We start from the raw sequence: 16759 nt of genomic DNA on the forward strand, positions 1-16759 counted from the left end.
GCAGCCAATCCGTGGTGCCACCTAAATCTAAACGCATGAAGGCTTCTAAAGGCTATTTACATCTTTTCTGCTCAAGAACGTGGAAAATTTCTCGCGCCTGGCTCCAAACAGGGTAGGTTTTTTCGTCTCCGATTGTTGTTCCTGTCTTTTGCTCTATGTAGGGTTTTGCTTCATCTTTTATGTGTTGATGTATTCTTATATTAGTCAATTTACATGACCTGCTCTTTGTGCTTTCAACAAGAAATCGCGTCTTGTTTTCTAAATTTAAAGACTTTCTGTCGAATATTTTTACGTTTTAGATTTTTGAGATTCATATTGTGTTTAAGAGGAAATTGTGGAGATTAAATTGCAGAGATAATATATTTTTGGTGATGTGGGGTTTGCTATATCGAAGAAGATATCAAACATTAACATTGACGACTCGACTTCTTGTTGTCAAAAAATAAAAATCTCTGTTTTTTCTTTCCCTCTTTCTGATTATATGACGTTTTACTCAACGCTTTTGATTATTTTCGGGATTGAAAACATCGTTGTTCTGTTCTGGATTTGGTTATTAAAATTTCTCTTGATTTTCGATGTAAATGAAGCTGTCCTGTGTTAGATATTAGATAAATACTTTCCCATGTAACTGTTGAAATTTGTTGTGAGCTCTTTGATTGTGAATTCCCCACGGAAAAAGATGTTAATCGAATGAATGTTCAAAGCTAGCTGTATACCCACCCCCTCTTTTGCTTTTGCTTATGCGTGCTCTGGCTGTAGTTAAAATTTGATGCTATTCCTATTATAATCAACCTTGTTGCCTTAGTTCTCTTCCTAATGATCAGCTCAATTTCAGAACCAGCAGCTTGTCCTTTTATCAGCACTGCGGTAGTTTAACTACGATGGAGAAGGTCGACATTGTATACTCTCTATTTGTGGCTATATTTCATACTTTCATATCATCTTTGCAATAACTAACCATATTTTATATGTTTGTCAGTATAACAATGTCAGATCTGTCAGAGTTGTCCCCTCTTTGTATGTTCACAAGTGGCGTGATTATTGTGGATGTCTGCACTTATTCTTGACCCATAAAGAGATAAAACTCTAGTTATGAAGAAGTGTTACTTTGGTCATCTCCCTATGTCACCGAGAGGAGAGGTTGCTTTTTTTATGAAGTTCCCTCATGATAATATTGTCCGGTAACCAGTCTTTTTCTTGTATAATTAATGCTAACATTCATCCTATTACATACATAATACATGCAATATATAGGTTGAAAGCATGCTCAGATGTGTCTCTGTGTGAAAACAAAAAGAGGAGAAAAGAATAAAAAGGTAAATCAGAATTATGCAAAATTACATAATTAGAAAATTTTTTTTAAACAAAATCAATTGAAAATTGCTCTATACTTTTTGGTTGCAAAAAAAATGAAAATTTACGTTACTTTATGAAAGTATGTGGTGAGGTTTATGTATTCTTTTATACTATTTAGTATTAATTTGTGAATTTCTTTGGAATCAAGACTTTTTTTTTTTTTTTTTGTTTCTTCCATTGTAGTAATTAACATCTTGAACTGACTCGTATAAATGGTAAAATTGAAAATTCGCTCTAACTTTCTCACGGAATGCAATGAATCTTTTTATAAATAAATATATAAAAAAATTGTCAAAATACGTTATTTTTTATTTTTATTATTATTATTATTATTATTATTATTATTATTATTATTTTGGGTGTACATGAGTCAAAAGAATGGATGATTTCTTATTTTTTTAATACGTAAAAATCTTCCTTTATGTAACTCAAAAATCAGATTTATCATCAAAATGAAAAAGTTAGAAATGCTGTAGAGTATCATAAGACATCGCTATTTCCGGGAAAAAATCGTTATAATTTTCTTGTAATTGAGCCCTAATTTCAAAGACGGGCCAGTTGTTCACTAGGCCTTATAAATCTTATGAGCCCAAATCATACTTTTTCTTTAAAACCCCTTCTCGTAAAGTCGAAAAGAAACCCTAGAGACACTTTGCTTTGAGAGGAGGCGCTGCACAGCTTACCGAAAACTCATCACGCCCAGATTTCATCTCTCAGGTAGTTCTCTGCCTTTCCCTCTCTTTTCTTGTTTGTTTCTTCGGAAAATTGTTTCCTTCAAGAGATTTCCAAGAATTTTCTTTTCATTTCTAGCCTTGATGTTTTTAAAAATCTTTATATGGATTGGCTTTTAATTGTTTATTATTTATTTATTTTAATGTTCATAGTTGAAACCATGTCGTCGGTTGGAGAAGCTGCTTGCTCTTACGCTGCTTTGATTCTCTATGATGATGGAATCCCCATTACCGTATCCTTTATGCATTTTAGGGTTCTATGATTTATAATTTGAATTTTGTTTTTAATTTCTCTGATAGGATTATGAATGAAAAAGGAAAAGTAGCAATTTTGATTATTGTTGTTGAGAGAATGAGAGATTCCCCATATGTATGGGAAGATTTTTTTTTTCTTTGACTGTCGCTAATAGGCTGAGAAGATTGCAACAATAATTAAAGCTGCAAATATCTCTGTTGAATCTTATTGGCCAAGCTTGTTCGCAAAGCTTTTCGAGAAGTGTAACATTGAGGATCTCATAACCAATGTTGGAGCTGGTGGTGGTGGTGCTCCAGTTTCTGCGGCTGTACCTGTTGCAGCTGGTGGTGGAGGTGGTGCAGCAGCACCACCCCCTGCTGAGGAAAAGAAGAAGGTGGGATTAAACTTTACAAATAAATAAGTGTAGATGTTTGCCTTGCACCATTTATTCTGATATGTGATTCTTTGGTAATTTTGCAGGAGGAGCCAGAGGAAGAGAGTGATGATGATATGGGATTCAGTTTGTTCGATTAGATGCTCCTTTCAGTTTGTGATTTGGTCAATTACTGGATTAGTGCATTAAGCTATAACAGTAGTTTGAGTTTTATTTAGCATGGGTACTTGTCTGTTAATTAGAAGTATATGTCTTTTTGAATGAAGTGAGACTGAGTAGTTTTTCGCTTTTGAGTTGTATGGTTGAATCTTCCTACATATACGAGTATTCTAGACCAATTTTTGCCATTTGTCAGAGTATTGAGTTGATGTGGTTTATTCCATGGCTATGCATGCTTTTGTTTCAGATTGTTGTTTTCATCGTTATGCTACCTATGACATCTCTTGATTTTATCCAACTGGTATGATGGTTGTTTATACATGTTAACAGATTGTTGTAACTTTTCATTACTGTAATTAGTCATTGGTTCTGAGCTCTACACTTTTCTTATTTTTTGGCTGAATGTTAGTCCTTTAAGCTTCGGTTTGTCTATTTTTTGCTATGTTGCTTGGATTTGGTACCTTTCCTTTTCCTCTTGCCAAATATATTGACTGGTAAATTTAGCCATTTGGTACAAGGAACATCAACTGAATCTCCTATTATATCTGTTCTTCTGAGTACGATACAGTGGACCCAGGGCTGGGTCTTTGATGCTTGAATGTTTTACTCTGATTCTTTCTGGTTATCTTTTACTTTCTTTATTGACTTAATTCATCTCCAGTATATCTATAATTCATAATTCGATGACTAGAATAGCCTATGTAGCTTGGATTTTGTAAAGCAAAGTTGTTGCTTCGATAATGTTAAAATTTCTTTGGGTGACATAATAGGCGAAATTTGCTATCTAATTTTCTGGCATAATATTTTGCTAATCTTGTTGATTATAACTTGTAAAAGTATATGTTGTTATATGGTATACATCCTTATATATTAGGGAAACTTTATTTATTTATTTTTGAAGCAGTGAAAAATAAAATAAATTATGGGTTTAATTGATCAAACTGAAATTGTCCGGAAATAATTTGTGATCTGTCTCCTCCTTAACTACACGCTTCTAACAATGCTGTCACTACCGGCGAAGTTATTTCCAGGAATAAACGATGAATTTTAATTGACAACGGGAAAGGTTCCACCGTATGGGACTCGACCTCCGCCGATTCCAACACCATCATATATCACCGCACCATCGATGATGAAATCCTCAACGACTCTAATACCTCTTCGTCCTACGCACCCTCATCGCCTCCCTCCGCTCATCACCACTCCAATAACCATATTGCCCGGTTCAACATCCTTCCGCAAGGATTCGCGGATTCCCTGAAGGAAAGGGACGCCCTTGCACAAGGACCAGCGGAATCGTCGAAGCCTAGCCTATTCACGCGGATTTGGGATCCGATATGGAGAGTTTCGTCAACGTCTTCTTCAAAAACAGTTGCCGACGCTGTTCGGCGGAGTGAAATCCAATACGAAACCAGGAGCGCTTCGAGGTCGGTTCCAACACCACATGCCTGACGGGATCAAGTCGATAAGGGTTGTAAGCGGTGGGATTCTCCACAAGGTTGTAGATAGTGATGATCACGAGGTAAGCTCATTGAATGGGGAACCGGTTGGGCTTAGTTCTGAATCAAACGTTGGTGAAAAATTATAAATTGATGATTATAATAATTATAATGAAATGGGCGATTTTCAATCTGCCGATGCCCATGAGAATGGTGAGGTTGATACTAAAGATAAGGGAAGTGAAACGGATGAAGTAATTGATTGAGAGGATGGCTCTTGTAAGCTTGATTTTGAGGAGAACTTGAATAAAGAAGTTACGGTTACGGGTTTGGAAGAAGTTTTCGATAAAGAAATTCCCCCTGCTTCTGTGTGTGAGAATTCTATTGTTCTTGATGCGAATGATTCATATAAAGAGTGTTTTGTCTTTGCCTAAGGTTGTTCAGGGGAGAAACATAGATAAGGACTTAGAGATGGTGGATTTGGAAAGAGAGAATATAGTAAATGATAAGCCTAGTGGTGAAGATGGTGAGGAGCATGTTGCTGGTGCTGCTAATAGTGGAGGTGGTAATGATGCAAGTTCGATAAGTGATATTTGGGAGCTTGTAGAGGTGAGATTGGTGCAATTAGAGAGTGAGAGGATAAGTAGGAGGGTGGAGAAGAATTCGCGTGCTATTGTTAAGCCACTTGAATTGGCTGAAGAGATTGAGAAGAAACAGCTTCTACTGCTTTGCATTGGTAGGAGGGCGCTGTTGCTTAACCAATGCGGCTTGAAGGTGTTAGGAGGGGTTCAACCACGTTGGGATACTTTGATGTTGAGGCTAACAATGCAATCACTCGGACTCTATCACAGGTATTCTGGATTGATCATGACTCCCCGCAAGTTTTGGCTGTTCATCTGAATTTTAGTACTGTGGGATGACTAAAGGAGTCACCATCCTAGAGCCCAGTAAATACTATGTTTATCATGCTGAAAACATGGATCCTAAGGTGATTCAATTGCTCTATCTCTTTAATTTCCATCTTTGGTTGCATTTCTTTGGAAATATATGCCTTTTTAAAGTTGTTTAATTCTGCTTCTTTTTTGTTAAAGACAAATTTAAGGGTACTAGGAAAATATTCTTATGACAATGCATTCTAATGCCCAAAACAATAAAATTTAGTATCAAATACTGGCTTGATGGATCGAAATTAGGAAGATGGAATCTTGCCATATCTTATTAGTGCATTGTGGCTAAAAAGACATGATGCAGCAGCTTGACAAGATACGGGTGAATCTTAGTATTGTAGTTATCCCTGTTGACTTCTACTGCAATTGATTGTCTGATGAGCTTCGAAGCTTTATTATGCATACAGTTTTCACACTTTCTTGAATTTGATTTTTGATTTGTTATTTAATTTTTTGAGTTAACTTTGCTGTTTAACTATGTCATATGTATTCTAGATGGTGATACTTGGTTTGCAAGGGGATCAGTTCCTTGCCCCTGTAACATCCATGTGCTTCGATCAGCCAGGAGACCTGCTCTTAGCTGGCTATGGTGACGGTCATGTTACAGTTTGGAATGTTCAGAGGGCATTGGCAGCAAAAGTTGTTATGGGAGAACATACCACACCAGTGATACATTATTTCTGGGGCAGGATTCTCAAGTTACTTGCCAATTTAAAGTGGTTCAAGGTCATAGTAAAGGCCAGATCCTCTTACATGCTTTCTCGTTGTGCCCTTATTTAATAGGTTCTTGATCAAAATGCAGGTAAAAAGTTACTCCATTGAAATAAGTCTATTTGCATTGAGGATCTACTTATTCTAAACTGATATTGATTGACATAGTGCCTTCTTGATGGACAAAGAATGGGCACTGTATTGTCAGCTTCGCCCTTCTTTTTGATGATTCATGCGGGAGCACTTTGGTGACATCTCAAGGGAATGCTACATTTTCTACTAGCAGTATTGGTAGCAAGATGGGAGGTGTAGTTGGGGGAGATGCAGGTTGGAAACTCTTCTCCGAAGGCTCTTCTCTGGTTGAAGAAGGTGTGGTCATATTTATCACCTATCAAACTATTTTGGTGGTATGAAGTCTGGATGATTGCGCAAATTCGATGTATCTTTTATGTTGAGGATTATATTTGCATTCTTCTAGACAGTTCTGATCCACCATTTGCTGAAGCCACTTTTTCTCATCTTTAGGTAAGGCTTACACCAACATTAGAAGTCTATGTGCAATTTTCTTGGCCAGATGGTGTGCAGGAGGGTTCCATGCCTTGCACTGCATGGACAAGTATGACATGGCCTCCTGGTTCTTCATCAGGTATAGAGTGATCGAGGTTGTTATTTTTTGCATTGACAATTTTCTCTGATATGAATATGCTGCAGAAAATGCATCAATAGAAACAGCAGAAAGAGTTTCACTGCTTGCACTTGCATGGATCGGAAAGTTCAGGTTGCAAAGTTGGTCAAATCTGACCTGAAAGTATATGGGAAATGGTCTCTTGACAGTTCAGCGATAGGTGTGGCTTGGTTGGATGATCAGGTATGCATGGTTTTGTTTGTTTAATTACACAGGCATTTCCACTTCATCTAGATTTTATTGTGCTTTTTTTTGTTCCTTCATAAAACAATTTTGCTAGTGGAGGTTTTCATTCTTGTACAGATGATGGTGGTTTTTACAATGACAGGACAGCTCTACTTGTTTGCTAGGGATGGAATTGTGATTCACCAAACAAGTATTTCTGTAGATGGTGTGGGAGGAGATGATCTCATTGCATATCATACTCATTTCATTAAAGTATTTGGAAACCCTGAAAAATCTTATCATAATCATGTATCCATGAGAGGAGCTTCCGTATATGTACTAGGACCTATGCATCTTGCTGTCTGCCAACTTCTTCCATGGAAGGAAAGGATTCAGGTTCTACAGAAAGCCAGTGACTGGATGGGAGCTTTGAGCATGGCAATGACACTTTATGATGGTCAAGCCCATGGCGTTATTGACCTTCCTAGAAACCTGAATGCAGTGCAGGAGGCCATAATGCCCAATCTTGTAGATTTGGTTTTTTCATATGTAGTTGAAGTGTTTTCCTATATTTCAGCCGCATTTCGTAACCAAATTGGTATAGTGGACCAGCCAGATGACCAAAGAATCAGAAACGGTTCTGTGCACTCCGAAATAAAAGAGCAATTCACTTGTGTTGGTGGTGCCGCTGTTGAATTTTGTGCCCATGCCAAGAGGAGTCACATTCTTTTTGATGAAATTTTCTCCAAATTCATGGCTATTCAGCAAAGAGGTATTACACACAGCTCATTCTGTGCCTGCAATAATTACTTCCATATTCTGTATTCTTTGTTCAATATTAAAGTTGAGATCTACATTGCCAAGTCAAACAATTAATGATGTAGAATAATTATCTTTCTGGTATAATTGCTATAATTGAAGCTTAAGGAAAGAATGTCATGCCTGATATCTGATAATCTTGGCTCTGTTTGTGATGGTAATTGCACATCCAATGGACTCAAGCTAGAGTGCTTTCTTATCAGTTAGCATCATTTGGAACTAGTTTTTGAATGTCATAAATATGCATAGTTTCTCTGAACTCCTTATTCATCGATAAATTCTGAACCCAAACTTAAGAACAAAAATTTAATTTTTACTTGCATCTCTTTGGGGCAAACTGGCACTGAAAAATCAATTTAAGTAGTTTAATGACAGAGCAAGACAACTTGGGAAGATATTGAAGAGAATGATGCTTAGTAGGTTTTAATTGTTGATGAAGTAACTCTTATTTTAGATATTATTTATTGGATTTCTTGGTATTTGAGTTATGAATGAATTATATCCAGAATCAGTATAATGGCTCTTCTTCTCATGGTTTTTGGTGTAGTGACATTTAAGGGATATTTCCTCCATAAAATTTGTGCTATGCACAGTTTAGTGAAGATGAGCATAATATAATCTTTCCTACGATGACTGCCTTGTTTGGCACTCATTAAACATAATTGATAGATCTCTGAATAATTTGCTTTTTTATGTTCTAGATACATTTTTAGAGCTTTTGGAGCCATACATATGGAAGGACATGCTTGGATGTTTGCCTCCTGATGCACCATTTAATGTTAAATATGTAGCTCTATTCTTCATCTTACAGCATTGTAATTTTACTTTTACTTTGTTGGGAAGATAATGCAAGTGCTGGTAGAGCATTACAGCAGCCAAGGATGGTTGCAGCGAGTGGAACAGTGTGTTCTCCACATGGACATTTCTTCCTTGGACTTCAATCTGGTTATTATATGTGTTCTACATGTCTTTTTGGTTGCTTTCTTGTTGTCTTTCTTTTTTTTTAATCACAAAATTTTCATTAATATTCCTTATCTAAATTGTAGGTTGTCATTTTAAGTCTGGAGCATGGCTTGTATGGTGCTCTGGTGTTTCTTTTCAACAAAGGATTAGATGATTTCGGGGCACCTTTAGAGGAGTAGTTGGTAGTTTTATGAAATAGTCAAAGAGAAAGTGCTTTTGGCCTTGGGTAAGATAGATGGACAGGCATGTTGATTAGGAGGGTTTTTTCCTTGATGGGATTCAAGATGATGCTTGTTTAGTTAAAGGATAGATTCTATTTTGTTCTGGACTCATACAAGCTATATAACTTATCTACCTTTTGTTCTTTACTCCTCGGACCATTCTTAAGTCTTAACCAGTTAAATAACCTCTGTCCATGTGAGCAGCCCAACCCCCAAGTCTAAGGTGGCTTCTGCCTTACTCAGCTGATTTTAGCAAGCTTGAATAAAAACAGATGAGACAATTATATGTTAATTAGCAGAAACTAACGCATGTAGGTACAGTTGTTTTAATCACTTTTCAATGCTTTCTTATTAGATGTGGAGGATTGAAATGATATGAAGACAGTAGTACAGACCATGTGGTTTAGTCTGATATATTGCTTTGTTTTGTTTGTTCAGCTGCCTAAATTAACAGAAGGAACAAGATATATCGGAGTAACTTCTAACAGTCTATGTTAGTTTACAAGTTTATAAAATATTTTTTCCTGATAGAATTCTATATGTTGTTCTTTGAAAGTGAGGCCTTCTTACAAGATTTGGGGAGCAAAAAATTGCATTGTTTACTGTTAATATTTCTTTCCACTTTATTTAGATTAGTGGTTATTTTCTAATAGCGTGGTATTTTAAATTCATTATATATTTAATATCGCATTTCTTTTGATCTTCATATTGTTAGCTTTCTATCATTACTTATCAGGTACAGGATGCTTGTTTGCTTGAAGTACTGCTTTTCCGGTCTTGCTTTTCCACCAGGTATGAGTTTTGCTTTATTGAATTGGTGAAAAAGATGCATGATGTTAATCAAATTATCTTTTGACTTAAAAAAAATTAATTGTCTTTCCTGGCTATGTGGATCTTGAACTGATTTGAACCATAGAAAGTTAATTGACCTGTAATTAATGTGGAATTTGTTAGTTTAATTGCTTATTGTTTCATTAACACACATTTGAAATGCTATCCAATGCATTGGCTTATTGAAAAAGACATCCTATATTAACTTTTATTTTATAGTGATTTCTAGCGATTTTGCATTTCTGAACTAGTACATGTAGGGTCTTACATATTTTTGAATGATTTATCAACCTTGGTTTGGAAATGATTGATGCTGATCATTTGCACAATTTTATTCTAAGAAACTTTGGCACCATCGAATCTGTCAGTTATCACTAAAATATCAAAATTCTCTATCCATAGGACAAGGTACTCTTCCACCGTCAGGCTTGTCATCTCTTAGGACAGAACTTCCGCAGTTTTTGTTAGAGGTTTCTAATGGCCAGGATCGAAAATCAGCTTCAACTTTGGCTTTTGAAGGGGCATACCTTAGTCTGTATCATCTCTTAGAGTTAGATACTGAGGCTACTTTAAATGTTCTCAAATGTGCTTTCATAGAAGACAAATCCCCTGAACCAGACTTTCTTTTTCTGAGTCTGGCAATGAAAATGTCGAAGCTAAAATGGAAATACATTTGATGGCTCAATCTGAAACTATGTTGGTTCAGAATACCATCAATGCTTTGTTCATGTTCTTGATAAAGACTGTCTCTCCAGCAGATGGGCTTGAAAGCAATGAAGACACTGAATCTATAGAAGCATGGTCTTCAAAAAAGGACATGGGTTATCTGTTTGAGTTTGTTGCATACTATGTTGCAAATCAGACTTTGGAATACTTTGACTTTAGAAAATAATAGTCTTTCCACCATTAGTATTGAAACATCCAAAAGAAGAGAGAAGCGATTACTGGCACTTTGGGAGGTAGTGCCAGAGACTGATTGGGATCAATCTTAACGTGTTACAACTTTGTGAGAATGCACACTTTTACCAGGTATATTTACCATGTTAATTTCTTTAATTTCTCACTGTGAACATAATTTGAAGGTTTAGTTTTCTCTCTTCAGGTCTTAAGGTTTGTGTTCTTATGTTTAGGTTTGTGGCTTAATTCATGCCATCAGACATCAGTATCTTGCTGCTCTCGATAGCTATATAAAAGATGTGGATGAGCCAATTCATGCCTTGGCTTTTATCAACAACACGTTAATGCAGCTGAGCAATGGAGATTATACTACTTTTCAATCAGCAGTTATCTCTTGGATTCCAGAGCTGGTCAATCTATGCAGGTAGTACTTCATATGAATTTCGGATTTGTCTCTATTTTGTTATCTTTAAAAAGGTTGTTTCTGCTGTTCTAGAAATGATTTCTTCCTCTTGTCAACCTTATGCTTTTATGATCTTTTGCAGAGAGGGGACATTCTTCTTAGTTATTGACCATTTTAATAATGAAAGTTCGTATATCCTATCTGAACTTAACTCTCATCCAAAAAGCCTTTTCCTTTCCTTAAAGACAGTCATCAAGGTTCTCTTATCAGGCACCCTCAACTACTCTTGTTTAAGAGAAGAAGAGATTGATTATGTCTTTAGTGGAAGAAGAGGGAAAGATTCATCAAAAGAACTTGAAGCATACTTGGAAAGAATCTCTAATTTTCCTAAGTTGCTGCAAAATAATCGTCTTCATGTAACTGATGATGATTGAGCTTTATCTGGAAGTAAGTGCCTATGTATTGCATTGCTTATGTAATAGCTTGCAACTTGCCCAACTCCCCTTGCTGTACAATAGATATGCACAGCTTTAAGTCACATTGTATGGCGTTCCTTATTTGTCATTTCATATTATCTTTTTAATATATATATTTGTTCTTATGATTTAGGTTAGCCACTTTTTATGATCCTGCCTCTTCTAATTTTCCTTTTGCAGTTATTATGTCAGTTTTCAACTCTGGTTTAAAAATGAAGGAGGTTTATAGTGTATATCTCTGCGATTAGGAAATAACGTTGAGATCTTTTATTTTTTGGATGACTGGAAACCCTGATGTTATTTTTGATCTTTATCAAACAGATGAATGACATACACAATACATTGCATGCGTGTATTGAATTGTGCCATTGGAATACACCTCGTTTGAATCCAAAAGAGTCTGAGATGCTTTGGTTTAGATTACTTTACTCGTAAGTTCAGCAACTTCATTATTTGCTTTTCTCCAAAATTTAAGCCTTCTATCCCATGTTTTCAATGTTCAGCTAAATATTTATAAATGAGTTGTGTAAAACTACTGATCAACTTTAGACAACTAAAAATGCATTATTATTTTCCCATTTTCCTCATTAAATTTGAAACTCATTATTTTTTGCACGAGACCTGATAGCTGAGTAGAGGAGATTACATTATATGTGATAGAAAGAGTACATCTAGGGTGAATCACCTTCAAATGATTAAAGATGGAGAGACAGAGTTTGAATCTATAATAAACAAGAAAATACAGTAAATTATTGAGGTATCTAGGAAACGACAAGGAAAAAGGAAAGGTGAAAACTGCTATAATCTCCAATTGCTTGGGTATGTTTTACTCTTTCCTATGCTTACCATCTAAATTTCAATGCAGATTTTGTGAACCTTTGATGGGTTCAAACTGCGATGAAAGTGTATCTGAGAAGGAAAATCATTTGGGAATGCTAGTTGAATCATTGTGTTCTGAAGAGGAAGAGCAATGCATAATCAAGGGGAGGATCCCTATATCTCACAAAGGTGGTCATGTATTGAGGAAACTGTTCTCTCAGTTCATCAAAGAGATTGTAGAGGGAATGATAGGATATGTTCGTCCTCCAACTATTGTATCAAAACTACTATCTGATAATGGTAGCCAGGAATTTGGAGATTTTAAGCTTACCAAATTGGGAATGCTGGAATTTATGGCTACGAAAGTAGAATTCTGGTATGTTTGTTTGTTTTGAATATAAAGATAGTTTATATACTTGTAACTGAATTTAGTTGAAGCATTGTTTTATCTTTATCATTTTTTCTTTAAAAGGGAAAAAGAAATAAGCATACCAAGAAATATAGCCTACCATTTACTGCACCACATTCCACAATCTGTCCCTGTAAATAGGATAGTGCATTGGTGGGCCACACAAGTAGTCCTTCATGACTAAATTTGCATACATAATTGTGAATTTTAATTTGTAAAAGTAAATCCTCCTGATGTTTTCAGTTCATCGTCAGAACTAACTAGGGAAGCTTTACTGTAGGCTTCATCACAGTGCGTTGAATTCATTCTCACAGCTGATGCTATAAATCTTGAATTGGCGGCATCTAAAAGAAACAAAAACCCTGATTCCGTTGGCATGATGTATATACTACTGTAGTATACATAATTAGGCAACAAATTATGCAGCAAGACTTTATTTCGGAAATGTCATTTGACTTCAGCATAATAACTAAATGTTTCCAGCCCTTCTCTTTTAAGTTGGATTTTGTAGCAACTTAGTAGAACTCTTCTTTCAGTAATAATTTGCAACGAGTAATTTTAATATTAAAATTTTTGGTGAATTTTTTTAGGGATACTTCCAAATCTTTGATTGAGGATGACAAATTTTACTCCATGAGCTTACTGAAGAAGGGAGCTTCTCATAGATGTGCCCCACGAAGTTTACTATGTTGTATATGCAACAGCCTTCTTACCAAGAAGTCTTTTAGCTTTCGTATTCAAGTTTTCAGTTGTGGTCACGCAACTCAATCTTCAATGTGAGCTTCTGGAAAATGAGGCATCAATTGGATGCTCTAATTGTTTGCCTAAGAAGGATACTCAGAAGTCTAGAAATAAATCTGCTCTTACAGAGGAAGGTTTAGTTAGTTGATGGCCCTCTAGACTACAACCAGCACACCCTCACGAAAATTGGCATGTGTAGACTAGCGATACTAGAGATGAACTTCCTTTGAAGCTGCCAACACCAACACTCAGTTTTTATCCTTCATCTTCAGTTTCACGTGCTCCAACTCGTCTCCCTACCACTTCATTCATCAACTAGTACAACATAAATGGAAAATATAATGCTTTTCTATAATCATGGTGGTCATGATTATGGTGATCATGATGGTGCCGGGCATGTTAATGATCAAAATGGTGATGCCCATGGTTTCTACGCACTGCCGACACACCGAATGGACTCCCTAGTACAGATCCAAACTCAAAAAACCAACAGTGAAGAGACCTATTTTTTTCCTAATAACGTTTTTTTTTTTTTATCTCAATATCAATTTGGCTAATTGTTTAATTTGATAAATCGATCTTAATAGTCTTTTCTTTGAGAATATTTTCAGAAGTCAAAAGAAATGAAACTTGAAGGACAGCAAACGACATCGTTTTTGACAATCGAACGAGAATTGATAGTAGCAAAGGCAGATTCACACATCTTCCCAACTCCCAACCGTCATAGCCCCAAAAGCAAAAGAAAGAGGCAACAAGAATCACAAATATTTTGGTTAAGACTTAAGAATAAAAAATAAATGTCTGTTGCAGTCCTACTGACTTCACGAAAAGAAAACCCTCCAACTTCCCCAGCTGTGTTTATGTGTCGTTGAGTTTCATCAAATCCTTCCAGTCGATTATTACCACGCCCTCTCCCTCGTTTCCTCCGCCGTATCCCTCCCCCCTCCCATTTATATCTTAGTACCCTCTTTGTATCCCTTCCCTCTTCACCTCCCATTTTCTCTCCTTTCCACCTCCTCGACAAATACTCCTTTTCAGAAGAAAAAATGTCTAGTGCTTTCTCCACAGCCAAGTTCGCTACCCAACCTTGCCCTCTCAAAACCACTTCCCCCAGATCTCATGACAAGCTCCTCTTCGACCTTCTCAAAATCCCTAACGCCCCCTCACCCTTCCTCGGATCCATCCGCAAACTCCGCCTCAGCTCTTCCTCTAAATTGAATCTCCATCGTCAATCTGGGACCGTTGTCGCCGTCTCCGATGTCGTCAAGGAAAAGAAATCCAAATCCACCCCCAATCTGGTAACCTCATTTTTCTCTTTTTTTTTTGGATAATTTGTAATTTTATTGCCTAAAACAGTTATTCACTGCTACCAATATACAACTCATATAAATCTGTTTAATAACAAATCTAGATTTTTATTCAGTTTTCTACTTTTTCAGTTAATTACGAAAGAGGAAGGATTGGAATTATACGAGGATATGGTATTAGGGAGAGCATTTGAAGATATGTGTGCTCAGATGTATTACAGAGGTAAAATGTTTGGTTTTGTTCATCTTTACAACGGCCAAGAAGCTGTTTCTACTGGTTTTATTAAGCTCTTAAAGAAACAAGATTCTGTCGTAAGCACGTACCGTGATCACGTGCACGCCTTAAGCAAAGGCGTTCCTGCACGTGCCGTCATGAGCGAACTCTTCGGTAAGACCACCGGCTGCTGCCGCGGCCAAGGTGGGTCGATGCATATGTTTTCCAGTGAGCACAATTTGCTTGGAGGTTTTGCTTTTATTGGTGAAGGGATTCCTGTTGCCACAGGAGCGGCTTTTACATCTAAGTATAAGAGGGAGGTTTTGAAAGAAGCGGATTGTGATCATGTCACGTTGGCGTTTTTCGGGGATGGTACTTGTAATAATGGGCAGTTCTTTGAGTGTTTGAATATGGCTGCGCTGTGGAAACTACCTATCGTGTTTGTTGTTGAGAATAATTTGTGGGCTATTGGGATGTCTCATTTGAGAGCTACTTCTGATCCTCAGATTTATAAGAAAGGACCGGCTTTTGGGATGCCTGGTATTCATGTCGATGGGATGGATGTTATGAAGGTAAGGGAAGTGGCTAAGGAGGCAATTGCCAGGGCTAGGAGAGGAGAAGGCCCAACATTGGTCGAATGCGAGACATATAGGTTTAGAGGACACTCATTGGCTGACCCTGATGAGCTTCGTGACCCTGGTAGGCATTTTATTATCTTTGCTTATTTATTATGGTGTTATTTTTATGATTTAATTAGCAAATTCTGGTTATTGTTTTTTTTTTCCTCTTTTACTTTTTTGTATGATAGAAATAGCTAGTTCTAGTCTTTGCTTTTTCCTATTATTTTGTTTCCCGAAATGTTTGGTTTGATTGAGCTATTATTAGATTGCAATGATAAAACAAAAAAACAACCCGCATGCATGTGTTGTAATGGTCTTGTATAGTCTTAAAGTTGAAGTGATTGCTTTCTAAACTCTGTTATTTTTTCCATAAAAATCTGTTTGTTATGTTATGGCTCAATAAGAATCCGTTTGTTATGTTATTGGTAAAAGCATGCTGATTGAAGTTAAATGATTGAGTTTCTGGATTCTTGGGGATTAGTTCCTGAGTGAATAAATGATGTCGAGGGAGATTGCACATTTAACTTCTGTTCTTAATTTGGATCTTAAGAGTTCATAAATGTACACTTTTTTCAATTTCTTGGTTCTTCTTTGGCAGCTGAGAAGGCTCACTACGCAGCAAGAGATCCCATCACAGCCCTGAAGAACTACCTCATTCAGAACAATCTGGCCAGTGAGGCAGAGTTAAAGGCCATAGATAAGAAGATTGATGAGGTGGTAGAGGATGCTGTCGAGTTTGCAGATGAAAGCCCCCTTCCTCCTCGGAGCCAGCTGCTCAAAAATGTGTTTGCAGATCCAAAAGGTTTTGGAATTGGACCTGATGGCCGATATAGATGTGAGGATCCAAAGTTCACTGAAGGAACTGCTCATGTCTAAGCTTTCAAATTAGGGTCGTGATCAATCTATTTATGCTCACTTTTTATTATTGCATGGCCTCATAGATTCAGTTTGTGCAAGCAATCTCTTGTCAACATCTTTTTAGCGTTTCTTGTGTAGCAATTATGTGCTCTTTTTAATTTAATTTCCATTTGTTACTTGGACAAATGCTTTGAATGGCAAACCCCAAAGGGTTGGTTGGCCCTATTTCCTGCTATTTTGGTCTTTCTTGTAATTTCTTATAAACTCCTCGTTTGGCCTCTCATAAGCATTTCAGCATAGCAACAGCTAGCTTTTTCGTTTTTGACCCTTCTAATAGAAACTTGAAAGCTCTTTGTTTG

The 16759-nt window shown here is 36.6% G+C and overlaps 2 protein-coding genes, 1 long non-coding RNA gene and 1 pseudogene across 5 annotated transcripts; all 4 read left to right on the forward strand.

The window, feature by feature from the left end:
* LOC149512095 (uncharacterized) lies at window positions 1-1264 on the forward strand. Of its 2 annotated transcripts, none has more exons than XR_016332636.1 (3): window positions 1-112; window positions 836-899; window positions 980-1264. It is a non-coding gene; the product is annotated as an uncharacterized LOC149512095 (long non-coding RNA). The 2 variants fall into 2 exon arrangements; XR_016332637.1 differs by having other exon boundaries at window positions 836-890.
* Window positions 1265-1906: 642 nt separating this feature from the next.
* LOC111313982 (large ribosomal subunit protein P1-like) lies at window positions 1907-3063 on the forward strand. The gene is made up of 4 exons (XM_022914907.2): window positions 1907-2073; window positions 2241-2320; window positions 2498-2716; window positions 2803-3063. Exons 2-4 carry the CDS (start codon window positions 2249-2251, stop codon window positions 2854-2856), a joined length of 345 nt encoding a protein of 114 aa, XP_022770642.2. The 5' UTR covers window positions 1907-2073; window positions 2241-2248; the 3' UTR covers window positions 2857-3063.
* LOC111313039 (uncharacterized) lies at window positions 2857-13600 on the forward strand (annotated as a pseudogene). Its single transcript, XR_016332366.1, has 21 exons — window positions 2857-2914; window positions 2959-3176; window positions 3285-3458; window positions 3567-3728; window positions 3926-5302; window positions 5757-6063; window positions 6141-6379; window positions 6498-6618; window positions 6684-6840; window positions 6961-7594; window positions 8343-8407; window positions 8485-8586; window positions 8688-8830; window positions 9562-9617; window positions 10059-10685; window positions 10787-10977; window positions 11099-11465; window positions 11566-11662; window positions 11754-11863; window positions 12298-12627; window positions 13251-13600. The product of XR_016332366.1 is annotated as an uncharacterized LOC111313039 (transcript).
* LOC111313981 (pyruvate dehydrogenase E1 component subunit alpha-3, chloroplastic-like) lies at window positions 13442-16635 on the forward strand. The gene is made up of 4 exons (XM_089752925.1): window positions 13442-13865; window positions 14013-14699; window positions 14841-15621; window positions 16141-16635. The coding sequence occupies exons 2-4, from the start codon at window positions 14448-14450 to the stop codon at window positions 16416-16418; spliced, it is 1311 nt and encodes a 436-aa protein (XP_089609051.1). The 5' UTR covers window positions 13442-13865; window positions 14013-14447; the 3' UTR covers window positions 16419-16635.
* Window positions 16636-16759: the final 124 nt, after the last annotated feature.

The sequence above is a fragment of the Durio zibethinus genome, chromosome 23, assembly GCF_047325235.1.
Source record: "Durio zibethinus cultivar Kanyao isolate XHJ-2024 chromosome 23, ASM4732523v1, whole genome shotgun sequence".
In the NCBI taxonomy this organism is placed as follows: domain Eukaryota; kingdom Viridiplantae; phylum Streptophyta; class Magnoliopsida; order Malvales; family Malvaceae; genus Durio; species Durio zibethinus.

Excerpts from the sequence above, each read along its gene's own strand:
- LOC111313982 (XM_022914907.2), top strand. The coding sequence starts at position 2,249 with ATGTCGTCGGTTGGAGAAGCTGCTTGCTCTTACGCTGCTTTGATTCTC. Across the intron at positions 2,321-2,497 it reads ATGATGGAATCCCCATTACC|GCTGAGAAGATTGCAACAAT; the intron begins GTATCCTTTATG and ends TGTCGCTAATAG. Across the intron at positions 2,717-2,802 it reads CTGCTGAGGAAAAGAAGAAG|GAGGAGCCAGAGGAAGAGAG; the intron begins GTGGGATTAAAC and ends GTAATTTTGCAG.
- LOC111313981 (XM_089752925.1), top strand. The coding sequence starts at position 14,448 with ATGTCTAGTGCTTTCTCCACAGCCAAGTTCGCTACCCAACCTTGCCCT. Across the intron at positions 14,700-14,840 it reads CCAAATCCACCCCCAATCTG|TTAATTACGAAAGAGGAAGG; the intron begins GTAACCTCATTT and ends CTACTTTTTCAG. Across the intron at positions 15,622-16,140 it reads TGATGAGCTTCGTGACCCTG|CTGAGAAGGCTCACTACGCA; the intron begins GTAGGCATTTTA and ends CTTCTTTGGCAG.